At 50.8% G+C, this 20361-nt stretch overlaps 1 protein-coding gene across 2 annotated transcripts in view; it reads left to right on the forward strand.

The window, feature by feature from the left end:
- The first annotated feature begins 512 nt into the window (after positions 1 to 512).
- The window catches only part of NLRP2 (NLR family pyrin domain containing 2), a 32808-nt gene continuing 12959 nt past the window's right edge, over positions 513 to 20361 (forward strand). The window contains exons 1-6 of one of the 2 annotated variants that reach the window (XM_005590357.5): positions 513 to 546; positions 6686 to 6984; positions 11119 to 11163; positions 14327 to 14398; positions 17850 to 17918; positions 18397 to 19966. In XM_005590357.5, coding sequence (XP_005590414.3) covers positions 6705 to 6984; positions 11119 to 11163; positions 14327 to 14398; positions 17850 to 17918; positions 18397 to 19966 — 2036 coding nt within the window. In that variant the 5' untranslated portion in view covers positions 513 to 546; positions 6686 to 6704. Of the gene's footprint in view, positions 547 to 6685; positions 6985 to 11118; positions 11164 to 14326; positions 14399 to 17849; positions 17919 to 18071; positions 18107 to 18396; positions 19967 to 20361 lie in introns of those variants that run through there. The other variant, XM_065534923.1, reaches the window with a different exon arrangement.

The raw sequence follows: 20361 nt of genomic DNA on the forward strand, positions 1-20361 counted from the left end.
GCAACTAAACAAGACTCCATTAAAAATAATAATACTGTGAGTGTAAAACCGATGAACTTGGTGCTTTTCATGTGTCTCGTAGTTGACGTGTCATTGATAGTTCACTTGAAATGCGGTTGGATTTTTATTAATATACTTGGGGTGGTGGGAGAAGGTAGCCAGTCACAGCTGAGGCTTCTAAGCGGTGATCCTCAGCGGCAATCACAATTATCTGGGACTCTTTAAAGAACTCCAGGGTCTGGGCAGCCGCAGTTTAACTCATCAACCAGCGTCTCTGGGCGTTCGTGCTTTGAAATGAGGCCCCAGATGGGTAAGTTTAACAGGCAGCCTAGATTGAGAACCACAGGTGCAGAACCGGAAGCTCAGGTCAGGCATTGACCCCCGCCCCCCGACCTTTCAGTAATTCCGGCGGATACAGGAAGTGCTCAGCAGGGTTTACGCCCCGAGGGCCAATCACAGGGCTGCGGCCGAGAGGAGCCTTTTTATTAGCGCTTTCTCAGCCTCCATCCCTCAGTGCCGCCGGGGAGTGGTGCCAGGTGTTACGAGGTGAGTATCTCTCCGGCAACTCTGCAACTTCATTTCTTTCTTTCTCCATTCCACAGTTGGTAAAATGTCTCCTCTTTTTTTTTTTTTTTTTTAAATTGAGACAGAGTCTTGCTGTGTCGCCCAGGCTGGGGTGTAGTGGGGAGATCTCGGCTCACTGCAAACTCCGCCTCCCGGGTTCCCGCCATTCTCCTGCCTCAGCCTCCCGAGTAGCTGGGACTACAGGCGCCGCCACCACGCCCGGCTAATTTTTTGCATTTTTTGGTAGAGACTGGGTTTCACCGTGTTAGCCAGGATAGTCTCGATCTCCTGACCTTGTGAGCCACCCGCCTCGACCTCCCAAAGGGCTGGGATTTCAGGCGTGAGCCACCGCGCCCGGTCTTTTTTTTTTTTTTTTTTTTTGAGACGGAGTCTCGCTCTGTCACCCAGGCTGGAGTGCAGTGGCCGGATCTCAGCTCACTGCAAGCTCCGCCTCCCGGGTTCACGCCATTCTCCTGCCTCAGCCTCCCGAGTAGCTGGGACTACAGGCGCCCGCCACCTCGCCCGGCTAGTTTTTTGTATTTTTTAGTAGAGACGGGGTTTCACCGTGTTAACCAGGATGGTCTCGATCTCCCGACCTCGTGATCCGCCCGTCTCGGCCTCCCAAAGTGCTGGGATTACAGGCTTGAGCCACCGCGCCCGGCCTTTTTTTTTTTTTTCTTGGCGGGGAGACGGTCTTGCCCTGTCGGCCAGACTGGAGCGCAGTGGTGCAATCAGGTTCAAGCTTGAACACTTCCCAGGTTCAAGCGATTTTTTCATGCCTTAACCTCCTGAATAGCTGGGACTACAGGCGTGAGCCACCATGCTTGGAAAACATTGAATAGCTTTTCTTTTCTTGCTGGAACCTGGAGTTGTCTTTTTTCGTTTTTTGTTTGTTTGTTTTCTTTTTTGAGGGTCTTACTCTGTTTCCCAGGCTGGAGCATTGTGGCAGGATCTCAGCGCACTGAAGCCTTGACCTCTTGGGCGCAAGCAATCCTCGCACCTGAGCCTCTGAAGTAGCTGGGACCGTGGGAGGGTGCCACCACATCTGTTATGGCTAAATAATATTATCACTATTTGTAGAGACTCACTAGATGTAGGGTGTTAGTATGTTGCCCAAGCTGGTCTCTAACTCCCGGGCTCCAGAGATCTTACTGCCTCAGACTCCCAAAGTGCTGGAATTACAGGCAAGAGCGACCGTCCCAGGCCTAAATCTTCTGTTAGAAGTTCAGTGGTTCTGCCGGTCTCAGTGGCTCACACCTGTAATACCAGCGCTTTGGGAGGGCAAGGCGGGCAGATCACCTGAGGTCATGACCAACATGTAGAAACCCCGTCTCCACTAAAAGTATAAAATGAGGTGGGCATGGTGGAGCATGCCTGGAATCCCAGCTACTTGGGGGGCTTATAGCAGGACCAGCCACAGACCAAACCTCTCAGACACCGAGTTGTAGCAGGAAGGGATTTACTCAGCTGGGAGCATCGGCCAGCTACTGCCTTAAAATCCGAGCTTTCCAAGTGCACAATTTCTGTCCCTTTTAAGGGCTCACAACACTAAAGATTTCATATGAAAGGGTTGTGATTAAGCAATCTAGGGGATACGGGACGGGGGTTTCATGCACTGGTAGTCAGAAACAACAGGGCAGGGAGTATCACAATGTTCTTCTCTACAACGTCCGGAACATCGGTTTCTAAGTCATGAGTTGATTTTTAACTACTTACTGGGTTTAGGCCAGGCAGACCCAGGCCTGGTTCTGGGCTGGGTGCCGGGCTGCCTGTCTTTGGTTTTACCTCCCGGTTTTTTTTCTTGAAACAAGTACTGAGTATAAAACAATACGAGAGGGTCTCTCTTTCCTCAGGCTGAGGCAGGAGAATCCCTTGAACCCAGGAGGCGGAGGTTGTGGGGATCCGAGGTCGTGCCACTGCACTCCAGCCTGGGCAGCAAGAGAGAAACTCTCTCAAAAAAAAAAAAAAAAAAAAAAAAATGCAGTGGTTCTGACTTGGGAAAGAGTAGCAGATGCTTAGATCTAGAGTGTCTCTAGTTTACATTGGTTCATAAGAGGATAAGTTTGTGTGCTTTTATTTCTGTTCTCTTGGGGGATTTAGAATAGAGCTCAAAAAACAAAAATGGAACAGGTCAGATGCTGTGGTTGCTGTGTGTGGAGTCCTGGGTGGTGCTGAGGTTGTATCTAATGAGTCCTCTTAACAGAAGGTATTGTCTTTTATTCATTGAGGTGGTGGAGCCTCTTATCCTCATTCTATTCCAGCTTCTGGACCTGAGTCTTATGCAAATACCTATGCTAGTTGTCATTCTCACGTTATTCACATATAGAGAGGTGTTACACCCTTTCTGTAAAGTTTTTGTTGCTACTGCTATATATATATAATTTTGTTGTTGAGACAAAGTAGCTCTGTTTCCCAGGCTGGAGCGCAATGGCACTACCTCAGCTCACTGCAACCTCCACCTCCCAGGTTCAAGCAATTCTCGTACCTCCTAAGTAGCTGGGCCTACAGCCGCCTGTCACCATGTCCAGCTAGTTTTTGTATTTTTAGTCGATAGAGGGTTTCACTATGTTGGCCAGGCTGGTCTCAAGCTCCAGACCTCAGGTGATCCTCCCACTTCGGCCTCCCTAAGTGCGGGGATTACAAGCGTCAGCCACCACCCCCAGTGTTGTGTTTTTGTATTACCAGGCTAGAGTGCAGTGGTGCGATCACAGCTCACTGCAGCCTTAACTTCCCTAGCTCAGGTGATCCTCCCACCTCAGTGTCCTGAGTAGCTGGGACTACAGGTGCATGCCACTATGCCCGGCGCTTTTTTGTTTGTTTGTTTGCTTTTTTTGTAGAGACAGAGTTTTGCCATGTTGGCCAGTCTGGTCTGAAACTCCAAGCAATCCTCCCGCCTTGGCTTCCCAAAGTGCTGGGGTTACAGGTGTGAGCCACGGCCCCCAGCCAGCTTCAGTAAAGTAAAAGCCACACACCTGTGTCCTGAGACCAGGCTCCACCTCTAACTCATCTTCAAGCCTTTTTCTTTTTTTTTTTTTTTTTTTTTTTTGAGACAGTTTCACTCTTGTTGCCCCAGGCTGGAGTTCAATGGCTCACCACACCCTCGGCCTCCCACTCCTGGGTTCTAGCGATTCTCCTGCCTCAGCCTCCCAAGTAGCCAGGACTACAGGCATGTGTCACCACGCCCGACTAATTTTTGTACTTTTAGTAGAGACGGGGTTTCATCATATTGGCCAGGCTGGTCTCTGTCATGGGCGTCCATGTGAAGAGACCACCAGACAGGCTTTGTGTGAGCAATAAAGCTTTTTAATCACCTGGGTGCAGGCGGGCTGAGTCCGAAAAGAGTGTCAGTGAAGGGAGATAGGGGTGGGGCCGTTTTATAGGATCTGGGTGGGTAAAGGAAAATTACAGTCAAAGGCGGGTTCTCCGGCGGGCAGGAGTGGGGGTCACAAGGTGCTCAGTGGGGGAGCTTTTTGAGCCAGGATGAGCCAGGAGAAGGAATTTCACGAGGTAATGTCATCATTTAAGGCAAGGACCGGCCATTTTAACTTCTTTTGTGGTGGAATGTCATCAGTTAAGGCAAGGACCGACTATTTGCACTTTTGTGGTGGAATGTTATCAGTTAAGACAAGGACTGGCCATTTTAACTTCTTTTGTGGTGGAATGTCCTCAGCTAAGGCAAGGACTGGCTATTTGCACTTCTTTTGTTGTGGAATGTCATCAGTTAAGGCAGGGACAGAGCATTTTCACTTTAGTGATTGTTCAGTTACTTCAGGCCATCCAGGTGGGCGTATATATGTGCAAGTCACAGGGGATGTGATGGCTCCGCTTGGACTCAGAGGCCTGACAGTCTCGACCTCCTGACCTCTGGCAATCTACCCACCTCAGCCTCCCAAAGTGCTGGGATTACAGGCATGAGCCACCAGGCCCAGCCTCAAGCCTGTTTTAATTAAACTTGCCATTTTACTTCCATTTAAGTAACCTCCATTCACTAGCTCTTTGTTTTCCATTTATTCTGTGTGAATCCAACCCACCTGGGGAGTGGCCAGAGCCAAAAAGAGTGGTTAGATAATAAACAGTGTTGGCCAGATGCGGTGGCTCATGCCTGTGATCCCAACACCTTGCAGGGCTGAGGTGGTTCAGATCTCTTGAGGTCAGGAGTTCGAGACCAGCCTGGCCAACATGGCAAAACCCCATCTCTACTAAAATTACAGAAATTAGCCTAGCGTGGTGGCCGATACCTGCAATCCTAGCTACTCGAGGCTGAGGCAGGAGAGTCGCTTGAACCTGGGACGCGGAGGTTACAGAGAACCGAGATTGCACTATTATACTCGAGCCTGGGGAGTTTTTTGAACTCTGTCTCAAAAAAGCAAACCCTAGCACACCAGCACAGTGAATTGCTGAGGCCTCTCTGCCCCAGCTTCGCTGCCCCGCCCTAGCCTGAGGCCACTGCTCCTCAAATGCTTGACAAACCATTGTCTTTGCCACTGCAAGACCAGAGGGCGAAGCGAAGTCCTGGATCACTCCTGAGAGGTCTCCATGTGTGTGCTTTTTTTTTTTTTTTTTTTTTTTTTTTTGAGATGAAGTCTCGGCCGGGCGCGGTGGCTCAAGCCTGTAATCCCAGCACTTTGGGAGGCCGAGACGGGCGGATCACGAGGTCAGGAGTTCGAGACCATCCTGGCTAACACGGTGAAACCCCGTCTCTACTAAAAAATACAAAAAACTAGCCGGGCGAGGTGGCGGGCGCCTGTAGTCCCGGCTACTCGGGAGGCTGAGGCAGGAGAATGGCGTAAAAACCCGGGAGGCAGAGCTTGCAGTGAGCTGAGATCCGGCCACTGCACTCCAGCCTGGGCGACACAGCGAGACTCCGTCTCAAAAAAAAAAAAAAAAAAAAAAGAGATGAAGTCTCACTCTGTCGCCCACGCTGGAGTGCAGTGGCGCCATCTCAGCTCACTGCAAGCTCTGCCTCCTGGGTAGCTGGGACTACAGGTGCCCACCACCACACTCGGCTAATTTTTTGTATTTTAGTAGAGATGGGGTTTCACTGTTTTAGCCAGGATGGTCTTGATCTCCTGACCTCATGATCCACCTGCCTCAGCTCCCAAAGTGCTGGGATTACAGGCGTGAGCCACCGTGCCTGGCTGTGTGTTTGCATTTTCACATTCACCCCAGTTTTCATGAAGTGTCTTATCTCCTGGGTGATCCACATAGCTTTCCACTTCCTCATCCGATCTATGCTTGTCCTTTCATTGTTGTGTTACTACTTTGTTGTAATGAGAGAGTGTTTTTACTTCATAGGCTAACTTTTAGAGCCTGAGCAGTCCCTCAGGGAAAACCCTAACAGTAGCTGGTTATTTTGCAATGAAAATAACTAGCTGGGCATCGAGGTGGGCGAATTAGGAGGTCAGGAGTTCGAGACCAACCTGGCCAACTTGGTGAAACCCCATCTCTACTAAAAATACAAAAATTAGCTGGGCATAGTGGTGAACACCTGTAATCCCAGCTGCACGGGTGGCTGAGGCAGGAGAATTGCTTGAATCCGGGAGGTGGAGGTTGCAGCGAGCTGAGATTGTAGCAGTGCACTCCAGCCAGGGTGACAGTGACACTCCGTCTCAAAAAAAATAAAAAAATAAAGTAGCTGAGTGTGGTGGTGGGTGCCCATAATCCCAGCTACTCGGAAGACTGAGGCAGGAGAATTGTTTGAACCTGGGAGGCGGAGGTTGCAATGAGCTGAGATCATACCACTGTACTCCAGCCTGGGCAGCAGAGTGAAACTATCTCAAAAATAAGTAAATAAAAGTAAAACGAGATGAGGTTTCACTCTGTTGCCCAGATGGGAGTGCAGTGGCACCATCAAGCCTCACTGCAGTTTCAATCTCCCAGGCTCAAGCGATCCTCCCACCTCGGCCTCCTGAGTTGCTGGGACTACAGGCATGCACCACCACCCACTGCTAACTTATTTTTTGTGGAGATGGGGGTCTCACTGTGTTGCCCAGGCTGGGAGTTTGTTCTTGAAGAAGCAGGGTATTGTCAGAGTTCCCTTGTTCATGGCACCGAGGGGACTGGCACTGAGACAGGAGTGCTGATCACCATCCCTCTCCATTCCTCCCTTAATTCTCCTCAGAACTCCCACGTGGGACAAGATGGTGTCTTCGACCCAGGTGAACTTCAACCTGCAGGCTCTCCTGGAGCAGCTCAGCCAGGATGAGCTGAGCAAGTTCAAGTCTCTGCTCAGGACAGTCTCCCTGGGAAATGAGGTCCAGAAGATCCCCCAGAAGGAGGTAGACGAGGCAGATGGGAAGCAACTGGCGGAAATCCTCATCAGCCACTGTCACAGCTACTGGACGGAGTTGGCGACCATCCAGGTCTTTGAAAAGATGCATCGAGTGGATCTGTCTGAGAGAGCAAAGGACGAACTCAGAGGTGAGCAGAAATCGGTCCGCACTGTGTCCTAGGAGGAAGCAGGCGACCTCTCCAGGACTTTCAGAAGGCCAGGCGCACTGGCTCACGCCTGTCATCCCAGCACTTTGGGAGGCCAACTTGGGTGGATCACCTGAGGTCAGGAGTTTGAAACCAGCCTGACCAACATGGTGAAACCGCATCTCTACTAAAAATATAAAAATTAGCCAAGCGTGGTGGCAGACACCTGTAATCCCAGCTACTCGGGAGGCTGAGGCAGGAGAATCCCTTGAACCCAGGAGGTGGAGGTTGCAGTGAGCCGAGATCACGCCATTGCACTCCAGCCTGGGCAACAAGCAAAACTCGGTCTCAAAAAAGAATGGCATTGAGGCTTAGAGAGGGACTGCTTGTTCTGAATACAGGTGCTAGATCTTCATCAACTCTGGTGTCTGTCCTGGTCCTTATTTTCGACCTGTTTCTATCCCTTTCAGGGATCGTACCGTTGGCCTGACATATCTGTGGATTTAACCAATCCCAGATCAAAAATAATGGGGGCAAAGACAATTAATAATTACAATAAAATGCACATGAACTGTGGTTATTTCTCTCTTGAGAGAGGATCTCGCTCTGTCACCCAGGCTGGGGTGCAGTGGCATGATCTCGGCTCACTGCAGCCTCCGCCTCCTGGGTTCAAGTGATTCTCCTGCCTCAGCCTCCCGAGTAGCCAGAATTACAAGCACGTCCCACCATGCCTGGCTGATTTTATTTGTGTTTTAAATACAGATGGAGTTTCACCATGTTAGCCAGGATAGTCTCTGTCCTGACCTCGTGATCTGCCTACTTTGGCCTCCCAAAATGTTGAGATTACAGGCGTGAGCCACTGCACCCAGCCAGCTAGTGCATTTAAAACAACTCTACTTTTTTTTTTTTTTTTGAGACGGAGTCTCGCTCTGTCGCCCAGGCTGGAGTGCAGTGGCCAGATCTCAGCTCACTGCAAGCTCCGCCTCCCGGGTTCCCGCCATTCTCCTGCCTCAGCCTCCCGAGTAGCTGGGACTACAGGCGCCGCCACCGCGCCCGGCTAGTTTTTTGTATTTCTTTTTTTTTTTTTTTTTCTCTGAGACGGAGTCTCGCTCTGTCGCCCAGGCTGGAGTGCAGTGGCCGGATCTCAGCTCACTGCAAGCTCCGCCTCCCGGGTTCGGGCCATTCTCCTGTCTCAGCCTCCTGAGTAGCTGGGACTACAGGCGCCCGCCACCTCGCCCGGCTAGTTTTTTGTATTTTTTAGTAGAGACGGGGTTTCACCGTGTTAGCCAGGATGGTCTCGATCTCCTGACCTAGTGATCCGCCCGCCTCGGCCTCCCAAAGTGCTGGGATTACAGGCTTGAGCCACCGTGCCCGGCCGTTTTTTGTATTTCTTAGTAGAGACGGGGTTTCACTGTGTTAGCCAGGATGGTCTCGATCTCCTGACCTCGTGATCCACCCATCTCCGCCTCCCAAAGTGCTGGGATTACAGGCTTGAGCCACCGCGCCCGGCCAAAACAACTCTCCTTTCTACCCCACAACTTTATTTTACACTTTTTGTTTGTTTGAGACGAGTCTCACTCTGTTGTGCAGGATGGAGTGCAGTGGCGCAATCTCAGTTCATCCGCCCCCCCGGGTTCCAGCGATTCTCCTGCATCAGCCTCCTGAGTAGCTGGGATTGTACAGGCACCTGCCCCTGTGCCTGGCTAAATTTTGTATTTTAATAGAGACGGGATTTCACTATGTTGGACAGGCTGCTCTTGAACTCCTGATTGCGTGATCAAACCGCCTCAGCCTCCCAATGTGTTGGAATTACAGGCGTGAGCCGCCACCTGGCTATACTGTTTTTTGAAACAGGGTCTCGCCTTGTGGCTCAGGCTGGAGTACAGTGGGGCAATCATAGCTCATTGCAGCCTCGACCTCCCAGACTCGAGCAATCCTGCCACTATAGCCTCCCACCACACCTCGCTGATCTTTGTATTTTTTTGTAGAGACCGGGTTTCACCATGTTGCCGAGGCTGGTCTGAAACTCCTGTGGGCTCAGCTGATCCTCCTGACTTGGCTTCCCAAAGTCCTGGGATCAGAAACATGAGCCACAGTGCCTGGCCAGTGCAGCCTTATTTACAGTTACCAAGATACAGTCAGTCTAAGTGACCATCACTGGATAAATGGAAAATGTGGTGCCCGTTGGGTACACTGCCTACTGCCTGGGTTATGAGATTATTGGGACCCCAAGCCTCAAAAAGGAAACATGGTAGGCTGGGCACGGTGGCTCACGCCTGTAATCCCATCACTTTAGGAGACCAAGGCGGGTGGATCACTTGAGGCCAGGAGTTTGAGAGCAGCCTGGCCAACGTGGGGAAACCCTGTCTCTACTAAAAATACAAAAAAATTAGCCAGGCATGGTGGTGGGCGCCTGTAGTCCCAGCTACTTGGGAGGCTGAGGCAAGAGGATCGCTGGAACCAGGGAGTTGGAGGTTGCAGTGAGCTGAGATTGTACCATTTCACTCCAGCCTGGGTGACGGAGCAAGACTCCCTCTCAAAAAAAAAAAATTGGTATTAATTACACAATGGAATACTCTTCAACCTTGAGGAAATCCTGTCTTCTGTAAAAATTGCCAGTTTTATTTCAGTTGGAGATCACTTCTTAGCATAATATTTCCTATCTTTAATGGATGGGTGAGGGTTTTTGGTTTTGTTTTTTTTTTTTTTGAGACAGAGTCTCCGCTCTGTCACCCAGGCTGGAGGGCAGTGTGGAGATATCAGCTCACTGCAAGCTCCGCCTCCTGGGTTTACACCCTTCCCCTGCCTCAGCCTCCGAGTAGCTGGGATTACAGGCGCCCGCCACCTCGCCCGGCTAGTTTTTTGTATTTTTTAGTAGAGACGGGGTTTCACCGTGTTAGCCAGGATGGTCTCGATCTCCTGACCTTGTGATCCACCCGTCTCGGCCTCCCAAAGTGCTGGGATTACAGGCTTGTAACCGGGCCACTGGGCCCGGCCCCTTTTTTCCTTTTTTTTTTTTTTTTTTTTTTTGAGACGAAGTTTCACTCTTGTCACCCAGGCTAGAGTAGAATGTCACGGTCTCGGCTCACTGCAACCTCCGCCTCCCGGGAAGGAGTGGTTCTCCTGCCTCAGCCTCCCAAGCAGCTGGGATTACAGGCGCCTACCACCATGCTCGCTAATTTTTGTATTTTAGTAGAGATGGGGCTTCACCATGTGGGCCAGACTGATCTCAAACTCCCGATCTCAGGTGATCTGCCCACCTCGATCTGCCCACCTCGGCCTCCCAGTGTTGGGATTACAGGCGTGAGCAACCATGCCCAGCCAAGGGTTTTTACCTCTAGCTGGCCTCCGGATGTTACAAGTTTGAAAATAGAAGGAGGAAACCCAGAGAGTTGTAAACTTACGAGGGTCTGGGCTCTGAAAAAGATGCAGAGTTTCTTTCTGTGCCGATCGCGCTCACACAAACATGGTGAATGTTCCTAAAACCCACCGGACTTTCTGTAAGAGGTGTGGCAAGCACCATCCCCACAGAGTGACACAGGGCAAGGCTTTTGGTGTGCCCAGGGGAAGCAGTGTTACGCCAGGAAGCAGAGTGACTGCGGTGGGCAGACTAAGGCAATCTTCTGGAAAAAGGCTAAAACTACAAAGAAGATTGTGCTAAGGCTTGAGTGCGTTGATCCTATCTGCAGATCTAAGGATGCTGGCTAAAAGATACAAGCGGCCGGGAGCGGTGGCTCATGCCTGTAATCCCAGCATTTTGGGAGGCCAAGGTAGACGGATCATGATGTCAGGAGTTTGAGACCAGCCTGGCCAAAATGGTGAAACCCCATCTGTACTAAAAATATAAAACTTAGCCAGGCATGGTGGTGCGTGCCTGTAGTCCCAGCTACTCAGGAGGCTGAGGCAGCAGAATCACTTGAACCTGGGAGACGGAGGTTGCAGTGAGCCAAGATCTTGCCACTCCAGCCTGGGTGACAGAGTGAGACTATCTCAAAAAAAAAAAAAAAAGCTGCAAGCATTTTGAACTGAGGATATAAAAGACCAAGTGATCCAGTTCTAAGTGTTGTCTTTTATGAAGGTGATAAAATCTTGAGTTTATATTAAAATGCAAATCTCCCCTCCGTTTTCCTTTTTCAGAAGCAGCTTTGAAATCATTTAATAAACACAAGCCTTTATCATTAGGTAAGTTACTCATTTATGACTTTTATTCTTCATGTGAGATTTGAGGACTTGGGGCTTTGTTTTAAGAAGAGGCTGCTGACTACTAAGAATGTAAAGAAATGCCGGACTTCTCATCCCTGCTCCCAGGACGGAGCCGGTCACACAGGTGGGTAGCAGTAAGCCCTGGGAAGCTGAAACACGATAGCATTTGTTGGAAATCTATAAATACATACAAAGTGGGGAAGGGTAAGCTTGGCCTTTGAAAGTGGATAAGCTAGAGACTTCTTTTTTGAGATGGAGCCTTGCTCTGTCGCCTAGGCTGGAGTGCAGTGGCACAATCTCAGCTGACTGCAACCTCCGCCTCCCGGCTTCAAGCAATTCTCCTGCCTCAGCCTCTGGAGTAGCTGGGATTACAGGCACCCACCACCAGGCCTGGCTAGATTTTTGTGGTTTTTATAGAGATGTATAGAGATGGGGTTTCACTATGTTGGCCGGGCTGGTCTTGAACTCCTGACCTCAAGTGATCTGCCCACCTCAGCCTCCCAAAGTGCTGGAATTGTAGGTGTGAGTGAGTTACCACACCTGGCTTTTCTGTTTTTGAAACGGGACTTCACTCTGTCACTTAGGCTGGAGTGCAGTGGTGCAATCATGGCTCACTGCAGCCCTGACCACCCAGGCTTAGGCAATCCTCCTGCCTCAGCCTCCTGAGTAGCTGGGACCACAGGTACTTGCCACCCCTCCTGGCTAATTTTTTCACTTTTTGTAGAGACAGGGTCTTGCTATGTTGCCCAGGCTGGTCTTGAATTACTAAACTTAATCAGTCCTCCCACCTTATCCTCCCAAAGTGCTGGGGTACAGGTGTGAGCCATGACACCTGGCCCTTACCAGCTATTTATATCCTGAAGATTTTTTTTTTTTTTTTTTTTTGGAGACGGAGTCTCGCTCTGTAGCCCAGGCTGCAGTGCAGTGGCCGGATCTCAGCTCACTGCAAGCTCCGCCTCCCGGGTTCACGCCATTCTCCGGCCTCAGCCTCCCGAGTAGCTGGGACTACAGGCGCCTGCCACCTCACCCGGCTATTTTTTGTATTTCTTAGTAGAGACGGGGTTTCACCGTGTTAGCCAGGATGGTCTCGATCTCCTGACCTCGTGATCCGCCCGTCTCGGCCTCCCAAAGTGCTGGGATTACAGGCTTGAGCCACCGCGCCCGGCTGATTTTTTTTTTTTTTTTTTGAGATGGGTTCTTGCTCTGTTGCCCTGGCTTGATTGCGGTGGCACAATCATAGCTCATTGCAGCCTCAACCTTCCAGGCTTCAGAGATCCTTTTACCTCAGACTCCTGAGTAGCTGGAACTACAGGTGTGCCCTGCCACACCTGACTAATATTTGTATTTTTGGTGGGGACAGTTTCACTGTGTTGCCAGATACGGTGTCAAACTCCTGGTCTCAAGTGATCCTCCCACCTTGGCCTCCCAGAGTGCTGGGGTTACAGACATGATTCACCACACCTGGCCATGAAGACTTTTATTATTATTATTATTTTTATTTTTTTGATAAAGTCTTACTCTTTTGCCCAGGATGGAATTCAGTGGCATGATCTTGGCTCACTGTAACCTGACCTCCGCCTCCCAGGTTCAAGCGATTCTCTTGCCGCAGCCTCCAGAGTAGCTGGGATTACAGGCACCCGCCACCACACCCAGCTAATTTCACCATGTTCGTCAGGCTGGTCTCAAACTCCTGACCTCGTGATCCACCTGCCTCAGCCTCCCAAAGTGCTGGGATTATAGGTGTGAGCCACTGTGCCCAGCCTCATGAAGACCTTTTTTGAGACAGTCTTGCTCTGTCACCCAGGCTAGAGTACAGTGGTACAATCTCACTGCAGCCTCCGCCTCCCAGATTCAAGAGATTTCTTCTGCCTCAGTCTCCCTAGTAGCTGGGATTACAGGTGCCTACCACCACGCCTGGCTAATTTTCGTATTTTCAGTAGAGACAGGGTTTCACCATGTTGGCCAGGCTGGTCTCGAACTCCTGGCCTCAAGTGATCTGTCTGCCTCAGCCTCACAACGTGCTGGGATTACAGGCGTGAGCCACCACGCCTGGTGGTGAAGACTCTAAAGGCTCTTCTCAGACCAGCCTTTGTCCTGAGGGTCACATGCCCGTGTCCAGCTGCCTCCCCAGCATCTTTTCAGGAGTTCCATGGACTCGCCCCTTCATTATCCAGGGTTAAGCTGCAGATATTAGGATTCCACCTTGTTCTTTTTTTTTTTCTTTTTTTTTTGAGATTGAGTCTCACTTGCTTTGTTGCCAGGCTGGAGCGCAGTGGCACAATCGTGGCTCACTTCAGTCTCCGCCTCCTGGGTTCAAGCAATTCCCCTGCCTCAGCCTCCCAAGTACCTGGGACTACAGTTGGGCACCACCATGCCCGGCTAATTTTTTGTGTTTTAGTAGAGATGGGGCTTCACCCTGTTGGCCAGGATGGTCTCAATCTCCTGACTTAATGATCCACCTGCCTCGGCCTCCCAAAGTGTTGGGATTACAGGCGTGAGCCACCCCACCCGACTGATTCCACCTTGTACTTATATTCTTTCCCAGTTCATTTTAAATTTATCTACCTCATCAGAAACTAGGGAGTTAGGCCCCGCAGACAGATAACCTGAGGTTGGGAGCTTGAGACCAGCCTGACCAACATGGAGAAACCCTGTCTGTACTAAAAATACAAAATTAGCCGGACATGGTGGCCCATGACCCTCGTCCCAGCTACTCAGGAGGCTGAGGCAGGAGAATCACTTCAACCCAGGAGGCAGAGGTTGCAGTGAGCCGAGATCGCGCCACTGCACTCCAGCCCGGGCAACAAGAGCGAAACTCCGTCTCAAGAAAAATTAGGCAGTTAATCCTCAAAGCCTTTCCAGTGACCTTATGCGTGAGTACTGTGTGTGTGTCTGTGTGTCTGTTTTTCACGCCTTGAGTTCTGAACTTTTAGAATTCACACCAGAAAGGCACCTAAACCTGGGATCATGGCCTAATGTACTTGCACTTTTACATCCAGTACCTCGTCAACATCCTTTTTAGTAATCTAGTAAATTACCTCATCTTGGCTTAACTATTGAGACTCAGTGGTCCACTTGAGCCATCTTGGAGGCCCACTGCCAGCACAGCAACAGGCCAGTAATGCCCCCCCTTTTTCTTCAGGGATAACACGGAAAGAAAGACAACCTGTAGACGTGGAGGAAATGCTGGAGCGTTTCAAAGCAGGAACACTAGGTGGGTGACAGGACCTCCAATGCTGGAGTCAGCTGAGGGAAGCTGCCCCTTCTTGCTGCTTTCTCCTGTTCCTTTTAAGAACCCTGTCTCTTTCCGATCTTTTCCTCCACTATTCTTTTTTTTTTTTTTTTTTTGAGACGGAGTCTCACTCTGTCGCCCAGCCCAGGCTGGAGTGCAGTGGCGCGATCTCGGCTCACTGCAAGCTCCGCCTCCCGGGTTCACGCCATTCTCCTGCCTCAGCCTCCCGAGTAGCTGGGACTACAGGCGCCCACAACCGCGCCCGGCTAATTTTTTGTAATTTTTAGTAGAGACGGGGTTTCACCGTGGTCTCGATCTCCTGACCTTGTGATCCGCCCGCCTCGGCCTCCCAAAGTGCTGGGATTACAGGCGTGAGCCACCGCGCCCGGCCTCCTCCACTATTCTTAATCTGCCCACTGTCTCCTAGAGAATTCCAACCTCCCTTCCCTAAGAATAACGGGAAGAACAAACGTTGCGGAGAATTAGAACCAGTCTGTAGAAAGTTAGGAGCATGGTGCAGGTTTGTTTTTGTTTTGAGATGGAGTTTCTCTGTCGCCCAGGCTGGAATGCAGTGGTGCTATCTCTGCTCACTGCAACCTCCACCTCCCAGGTTCAAGCGATTCTCCTGACTCCTGCCTCAGCCTCCTGAGTAGCTGGGATTGCAGGTGCCTGCCACCACACCCAGCTATTTTTTTGTTTTTGTTTTTTGAGACGAAGTCTTGTTCTTGTCATCCAGGCTGGAGTGCAGTGGTATCATCCCTGTTCACTGCAGCCTCCGCCTCCCAGGTTCAAGTGATTCTCCTACCTCAGCCTCCCAAGTCGCTGGGATTATAGGTGCACGCCACCAAGCCCGGCTAATTTTTTCTTTTTTTTATATTTTTAGTAGAGACAGGTTTCACCATCTCAGTCAGGCTGGTCTCGAACTCCTGACCTCAAGAGATCTGCCCCCTTCAGCCTCCCAAAGTGCTGGGATCACAGGCATGAGCCACAGCACGCGGCCTTCTTTAAATTCTTTACAAGTTGACAGGTGGCCAGGCACGGTAGCTCACACCTGTAATCTCCCAGCACTTTGGGAGGCTGAGGCGGGTGGATCGTGAGTTCAAGAGATTGAGACCATCCTGGCCAACATGGTGAAACCCTGTCTCTACTAAAAATACAAAAATTAGCTGGGTGTGGTGGCGTGTACCTGTAGTCCCAGCTACTCAGAAGGCTGAGGCAGGAGAATCCCTTGAACCTGGGAGGCAGAGGTTGTAGTGAGCTGAGATCGTGCCGCTGTACTCCAGCCTGGTGATAGAGCGAGACTCCGTCTCAAAAAAAAATTGACAGGTATAAATGTATTTATGGTACATTGTTCAGACAACTTTAAACAACTCAGAAAATTGAGTCTTATGGGTAGGTGACTTGTCTGAGCTGACTTTGTGATCAGGTTTTTTCTGGGTTTTTTTCTGGAAATGGAGTCTCACTGTGTCACGCAGGCTGGAGTCCAGTGGCTCGATCTCGGCTCACTGCAATCTCTGCCTCCCAGGTTCTAAGGGATGTTTCTGCCGCAGCCTCCCCAGGTACTGGGACTACTAGGTGCCCACCACTATGCCTGGCTAACTTTTGTGTTTTTAGTACAGATAGTCTCCCCAGGGTAGCCAGGTTGGTCTGGAACTCCTAACCTCAAGTAATCTGCCTACCTGGGTCTCCCAAAGTGCTAGGATTACAGGTGGGAGCTACCACACCCAGCCTGCGATCAGTTTAAGATCAGCCTTGCTTACTCTCATGTTCCCTTGTATCTTCCTGGTAGCATTTTTGTTTTGTCTTCAGAGTTTCTCCCTTGTCGCCCAGGCTGGAGTGCAATGGCGTGATCTTGGCTCACCACAACCTCCACCTCCCAGATTCAAGCGATTCTCCTGCCTCAGCCTCCCAAGTAGCTGGGATTATAGGCGCCCACCACCACATCTGACTAATTTTTTTTTCTTTTTTTTTTTTTCTTCTTTTTCTTTTTTTTTTTTTTTTTTTTTTTTTTGTGTAGACATAGGGTCTCACCGTGTTTGTCAGGCTGGTCTCAAACTCCTGACCTCAGGTGATCCACCTGCCTCGGCCTCCCAAAGTGCTAGGATTACAGGTGTAAGCCACTGTACCTAGCCCACATTGACTTTTGATAGAGCAAGTATTTCTTGTTATGGCTCTGTAGAATACAGGTGAGTAACTTGGTTGAAGGAATTGTTTGCCCTGTTCATCTCTCTAGACGTGGCCAATGTCATTCCCAGCACACAATCTCGACAAAGAATTCCAGTGAGACTGGGGGCACTGTGGAGCCTGCTGTCTGTCATGCTTCAGCAGGAAATGGGGGTGAATAGTGCTTGGTGGCACGACGGGTAAAGAAATTTATCAAGACAATCGTATGTAAAGAAAGGCAGATTTATTGGAGAAAGTAGGAGAAGACATTGGCAGACCACAGCAGGCAGGCTGTCACGGGAGAAACTCACTGCCAGGAGACCACAGCTTCCTGCAGATTTTATAGAATAGGGCTTGGGCTGATTGATAAGGTCAAGTCAACAGGCGGTTTAACTTGCCATCTTCCTTCAGCAGACATGTTTGATAAACTGAGGCGTTTCATGGCAAGCAGGGAGTTTGTGAGCAGCTGTGTGTGTGATCTGGTCAGGAAGGCTAAACATCTTGGACCATATCTCCTGGACCATAAAAGCAGACCTGGCCCGGCACAGTGGTTCACACTGTAATCCCAGCACTTTGGGAGGCTGAGGTGGGTGGATCACCTGAGGTCAGTAGTTCTAGACCGGCCTGGCCAACATGACGAAACCCCGTCTCTACTAAAAATACAAAAATTAGCCAGACGCAGTGGCGCATGTCTATAATTCCAGCTACTCGGGAGGCTGAGGCAGGAGAATCACTTGAACCCGGGAGGCGGAGGTTGCAGTGAGCCAAGATTGCGCCACTGCATTCCAGCCTGGGCAACAGTGAGACTGTCTCAAAAAAAAAAAAAAAAACCTATAGCTGACCTGTTTCCTCTTGTTTGTATGTTCTAAACCATGGAAGAAAGCTTGTTTTTTTGAGATGGAGTATTGCTCTGTTGCCCAGGCTGGAGCGCTGGATCTCTTACTGCAACCTCGCGTCTCTCAGCCTCCCAAGTAGCTGTGCACCACTACGCCTGGCTACTTTTTGCATTTTTAGTAAAGACGGGGTTTCTCTGTGTTGGCCAGGCTGGTCTGGAGCTCCTGAGCTCAAGTGATCCGCCCACCTCAGCTTCCCAAAGTGCTGGGATTAGAGACATGAGCCGTCACACCTGGCCGGAAAACATATTTGTAGCTCACTTGCTTTATCTGTTTCTCCAGCTGGTCCTGTCAGCTTCACTCCTTTTCCCTCACTGGGACTCCACAGGAAATACACCTGATTTTGTGTCACGTTCACATGAGTTTGTATTTTATAGAGTGCACAGAAACAGAGGAAGACGTCACTGTCCTGACTGAAGTCTTCAAAGTCAAAGGAGAAAAGTCAGGTCTGTACTGTATCTTCCTGCAGTGAGGTTGGGATCAGGTTTCTCTTTATAAACTTGAAGTCCTCTTAACTTTCCTATGTAACACAAAGCGTGTATGTATGTACGTGTGTATATATGTATGTATTGAGACACAGTTTCACTCTTGTTGCCCAGGCTGGAGTGCCATGGCATGATCTCTGTTCACTGCAACCTCCGTCTCCCAGGTTCAAGCAATTCTGCCTCAGCCTCCCAAGTAGCTGGGAATACAGGCGTGCTCCACCACACCCAGCTAACTTATTTTTTAGTAGAGACAAGGTTTCTTCATGTTGGTCAGGCTGGTCTTGAACTCCCAACCTCAGATGATCGGCCTGCCTCGGCCTCCCAAAGGGCTGGGATTACAAGTGTGAGCCACCGCGCCCAGCCAACACAAGACATTTTGTTGTTCTGGTTTTCCCTATGGATAACTGATTACATCCTCTCCCTTCCCTCCTCACCAAAGATAACGAGGATAGGTACAGGCTTATACTGAAGACGAAGTTCCGGGAGATGTGGCAGAGCTGGCCTGGAGACAGCAAAGAGGTCCATGTTATGGCTGAGAGATACAGGATGCTGATCCCATTCAGCAACCCCAGGGTGCTTCCCGGGCCCTTCTCACACACAGTGGTGCTGCACAGTCCTGCAGGCCTTGGGAAAACCACGCTGGCCAATAAACTAATGCTGGACTGGACAGAGGATGACCTCATCCAGAAATTCAAATACGCTTTCTACCTCAGCTGCAGGGAGCTCAGCCGCCTGGGCCCGTGCAGTTTTGCACAGATGGTCTTCAGGGACTGGCCTGAACTGCAGGATGACATTCCACACATCCTAGCCCAAGCACAGAAAATCTTGTTTGTGATTGACGGTTTCGATGAGCTGGGAGCCCCACCTGGGGCGCTGATCCAGGACATCTGCGGGGACTGGGAGCAGCAGAAGCCGGTGCCGGTCCTCCTGGGGAGTTTGCTGAAGAGGAAGATGTTACCCAAGGCAACCCTGCTGGTCACCACGCGGCCCAGGGCCCTGAGGGACCTCCGGTTCCTGGCAGAGCAGCCCATCTACATAAGGGTGGAGGGGTTCCTGGAGGAGGACAGGAGGGCCTATTTCCTGAGACACTTTGGAGATGAGGACCAAGCCATGCGTGCCTTTGAGCTGATGAGGAGCAACGCGGCCCTGTTCCAGCTGGGCTCGGCGCCCGCGGTGTGCTGGATCGTGTGTACGACTCTGAAGCTGCAGATGGAGAAGGGGGAGGACCCGGCCTCCACCTGCCTCACCAGCACGGGGCTGTTCCTGCGCTTCCTCTGCAGCCAGTTCCCGCAGGGCGCACAGCTCCGGGGCGCGCTGCGGGCGCTGAGCCTCCTGGCCGCGCAGGGTTTGTGGGCGCAGATGTCCGTGCTCCACGGAGAGGACCTGGAAAGCGCTGGGGTGCAGGAGTCCGACCTCCGCCTGTTCCTGGACAGAGACATCCTCCGCCAGGACGGAGTCGCCAAAGGCTGCTACTCCTTCATCCACCTCAGCTTCCAGCAGTTTCTCACTGCGCTGTTCTACGCCCTGGAGAAGGAGGAGGAGGAGGACAGGGACGGCCATGCCTGGGACATTGGGGACGTGCAGAAGCTGCTTTCCAGAGAAGAAAGACTCAAGAACCCCGACCTGATCCAGGCAGGACGCTTCTTGTTCGGCCTGGCTAATGAGAAGAGAGTCAAGGAGTTGGAGGCCACCTTTGGCTGGCGGATGTCACCAGAGATCAAACAGGAATTGCTGCGATGCGACGTAAGTCGTAAGAATGGACATTTCACTGCGGCAGACCTGAGGGAGCTCCTCTGCTGTCTGTACGAGTCTCAGGAGGACGAGCTGGTGAAGGAGGTGATGGCTCAGTTCAAAGAAATATCCCTGCACTTAAATGCAGTAGACATTGCGCCATCTTCATTCTGCTTCAAGCACTGTCAAAACTTGCAGAAAATGTCACTGCAGGTGATAAAAAAGGAGACGCTCCCGGAGAATGTCGCTGCGTCTGAATCCAACGCTGAGTCTGAGAGGTAGGAACCTTTCACTCGACCGGTCGTTTAACCTCATCCCATGCGCCCTTAGGAAGAGGCCAGAGCCTCCTATGTGCTGTGGCTTAGGCTCAGGAATTCCCTCTTTTTGGACTCTTTTTTTTTTTTTTTTTTTTTAGACGGAGTCTTGCTCTGTCACCCAGGCTGGAGCGCAGTGGCACGATCTTGGCTCACTGCAACCTCTGCCTCCCGGGTTCAAGCGATTCTCCTGCCTCAGCCTCCTGAGTAGCTGGGACCTGTCACCATGCCCGGCTAGTTTTTGTATTTTTAGTAGAGACAGAGTCTCACCATGTTGGCCAGTCTGGTCTTGAACTCCTCCTGACCTCAGGTGATCCACCTGCCTCAGCCTCCCAAAGTGGGAATACAGGCATGATTCA

This window comes from Macaca fascicularis, chromosome 19 (assembly GCF_037993035.2).
Source record: "Macaca fascicularis isolate 582-1 chromosome 19, T2T-MFA8v1.1".
NCBI lineage: Eukaryota > Metazoa > Chordata > Mammalia > Primates > Cercopithecidae > Macaca > Macaca fascicularis.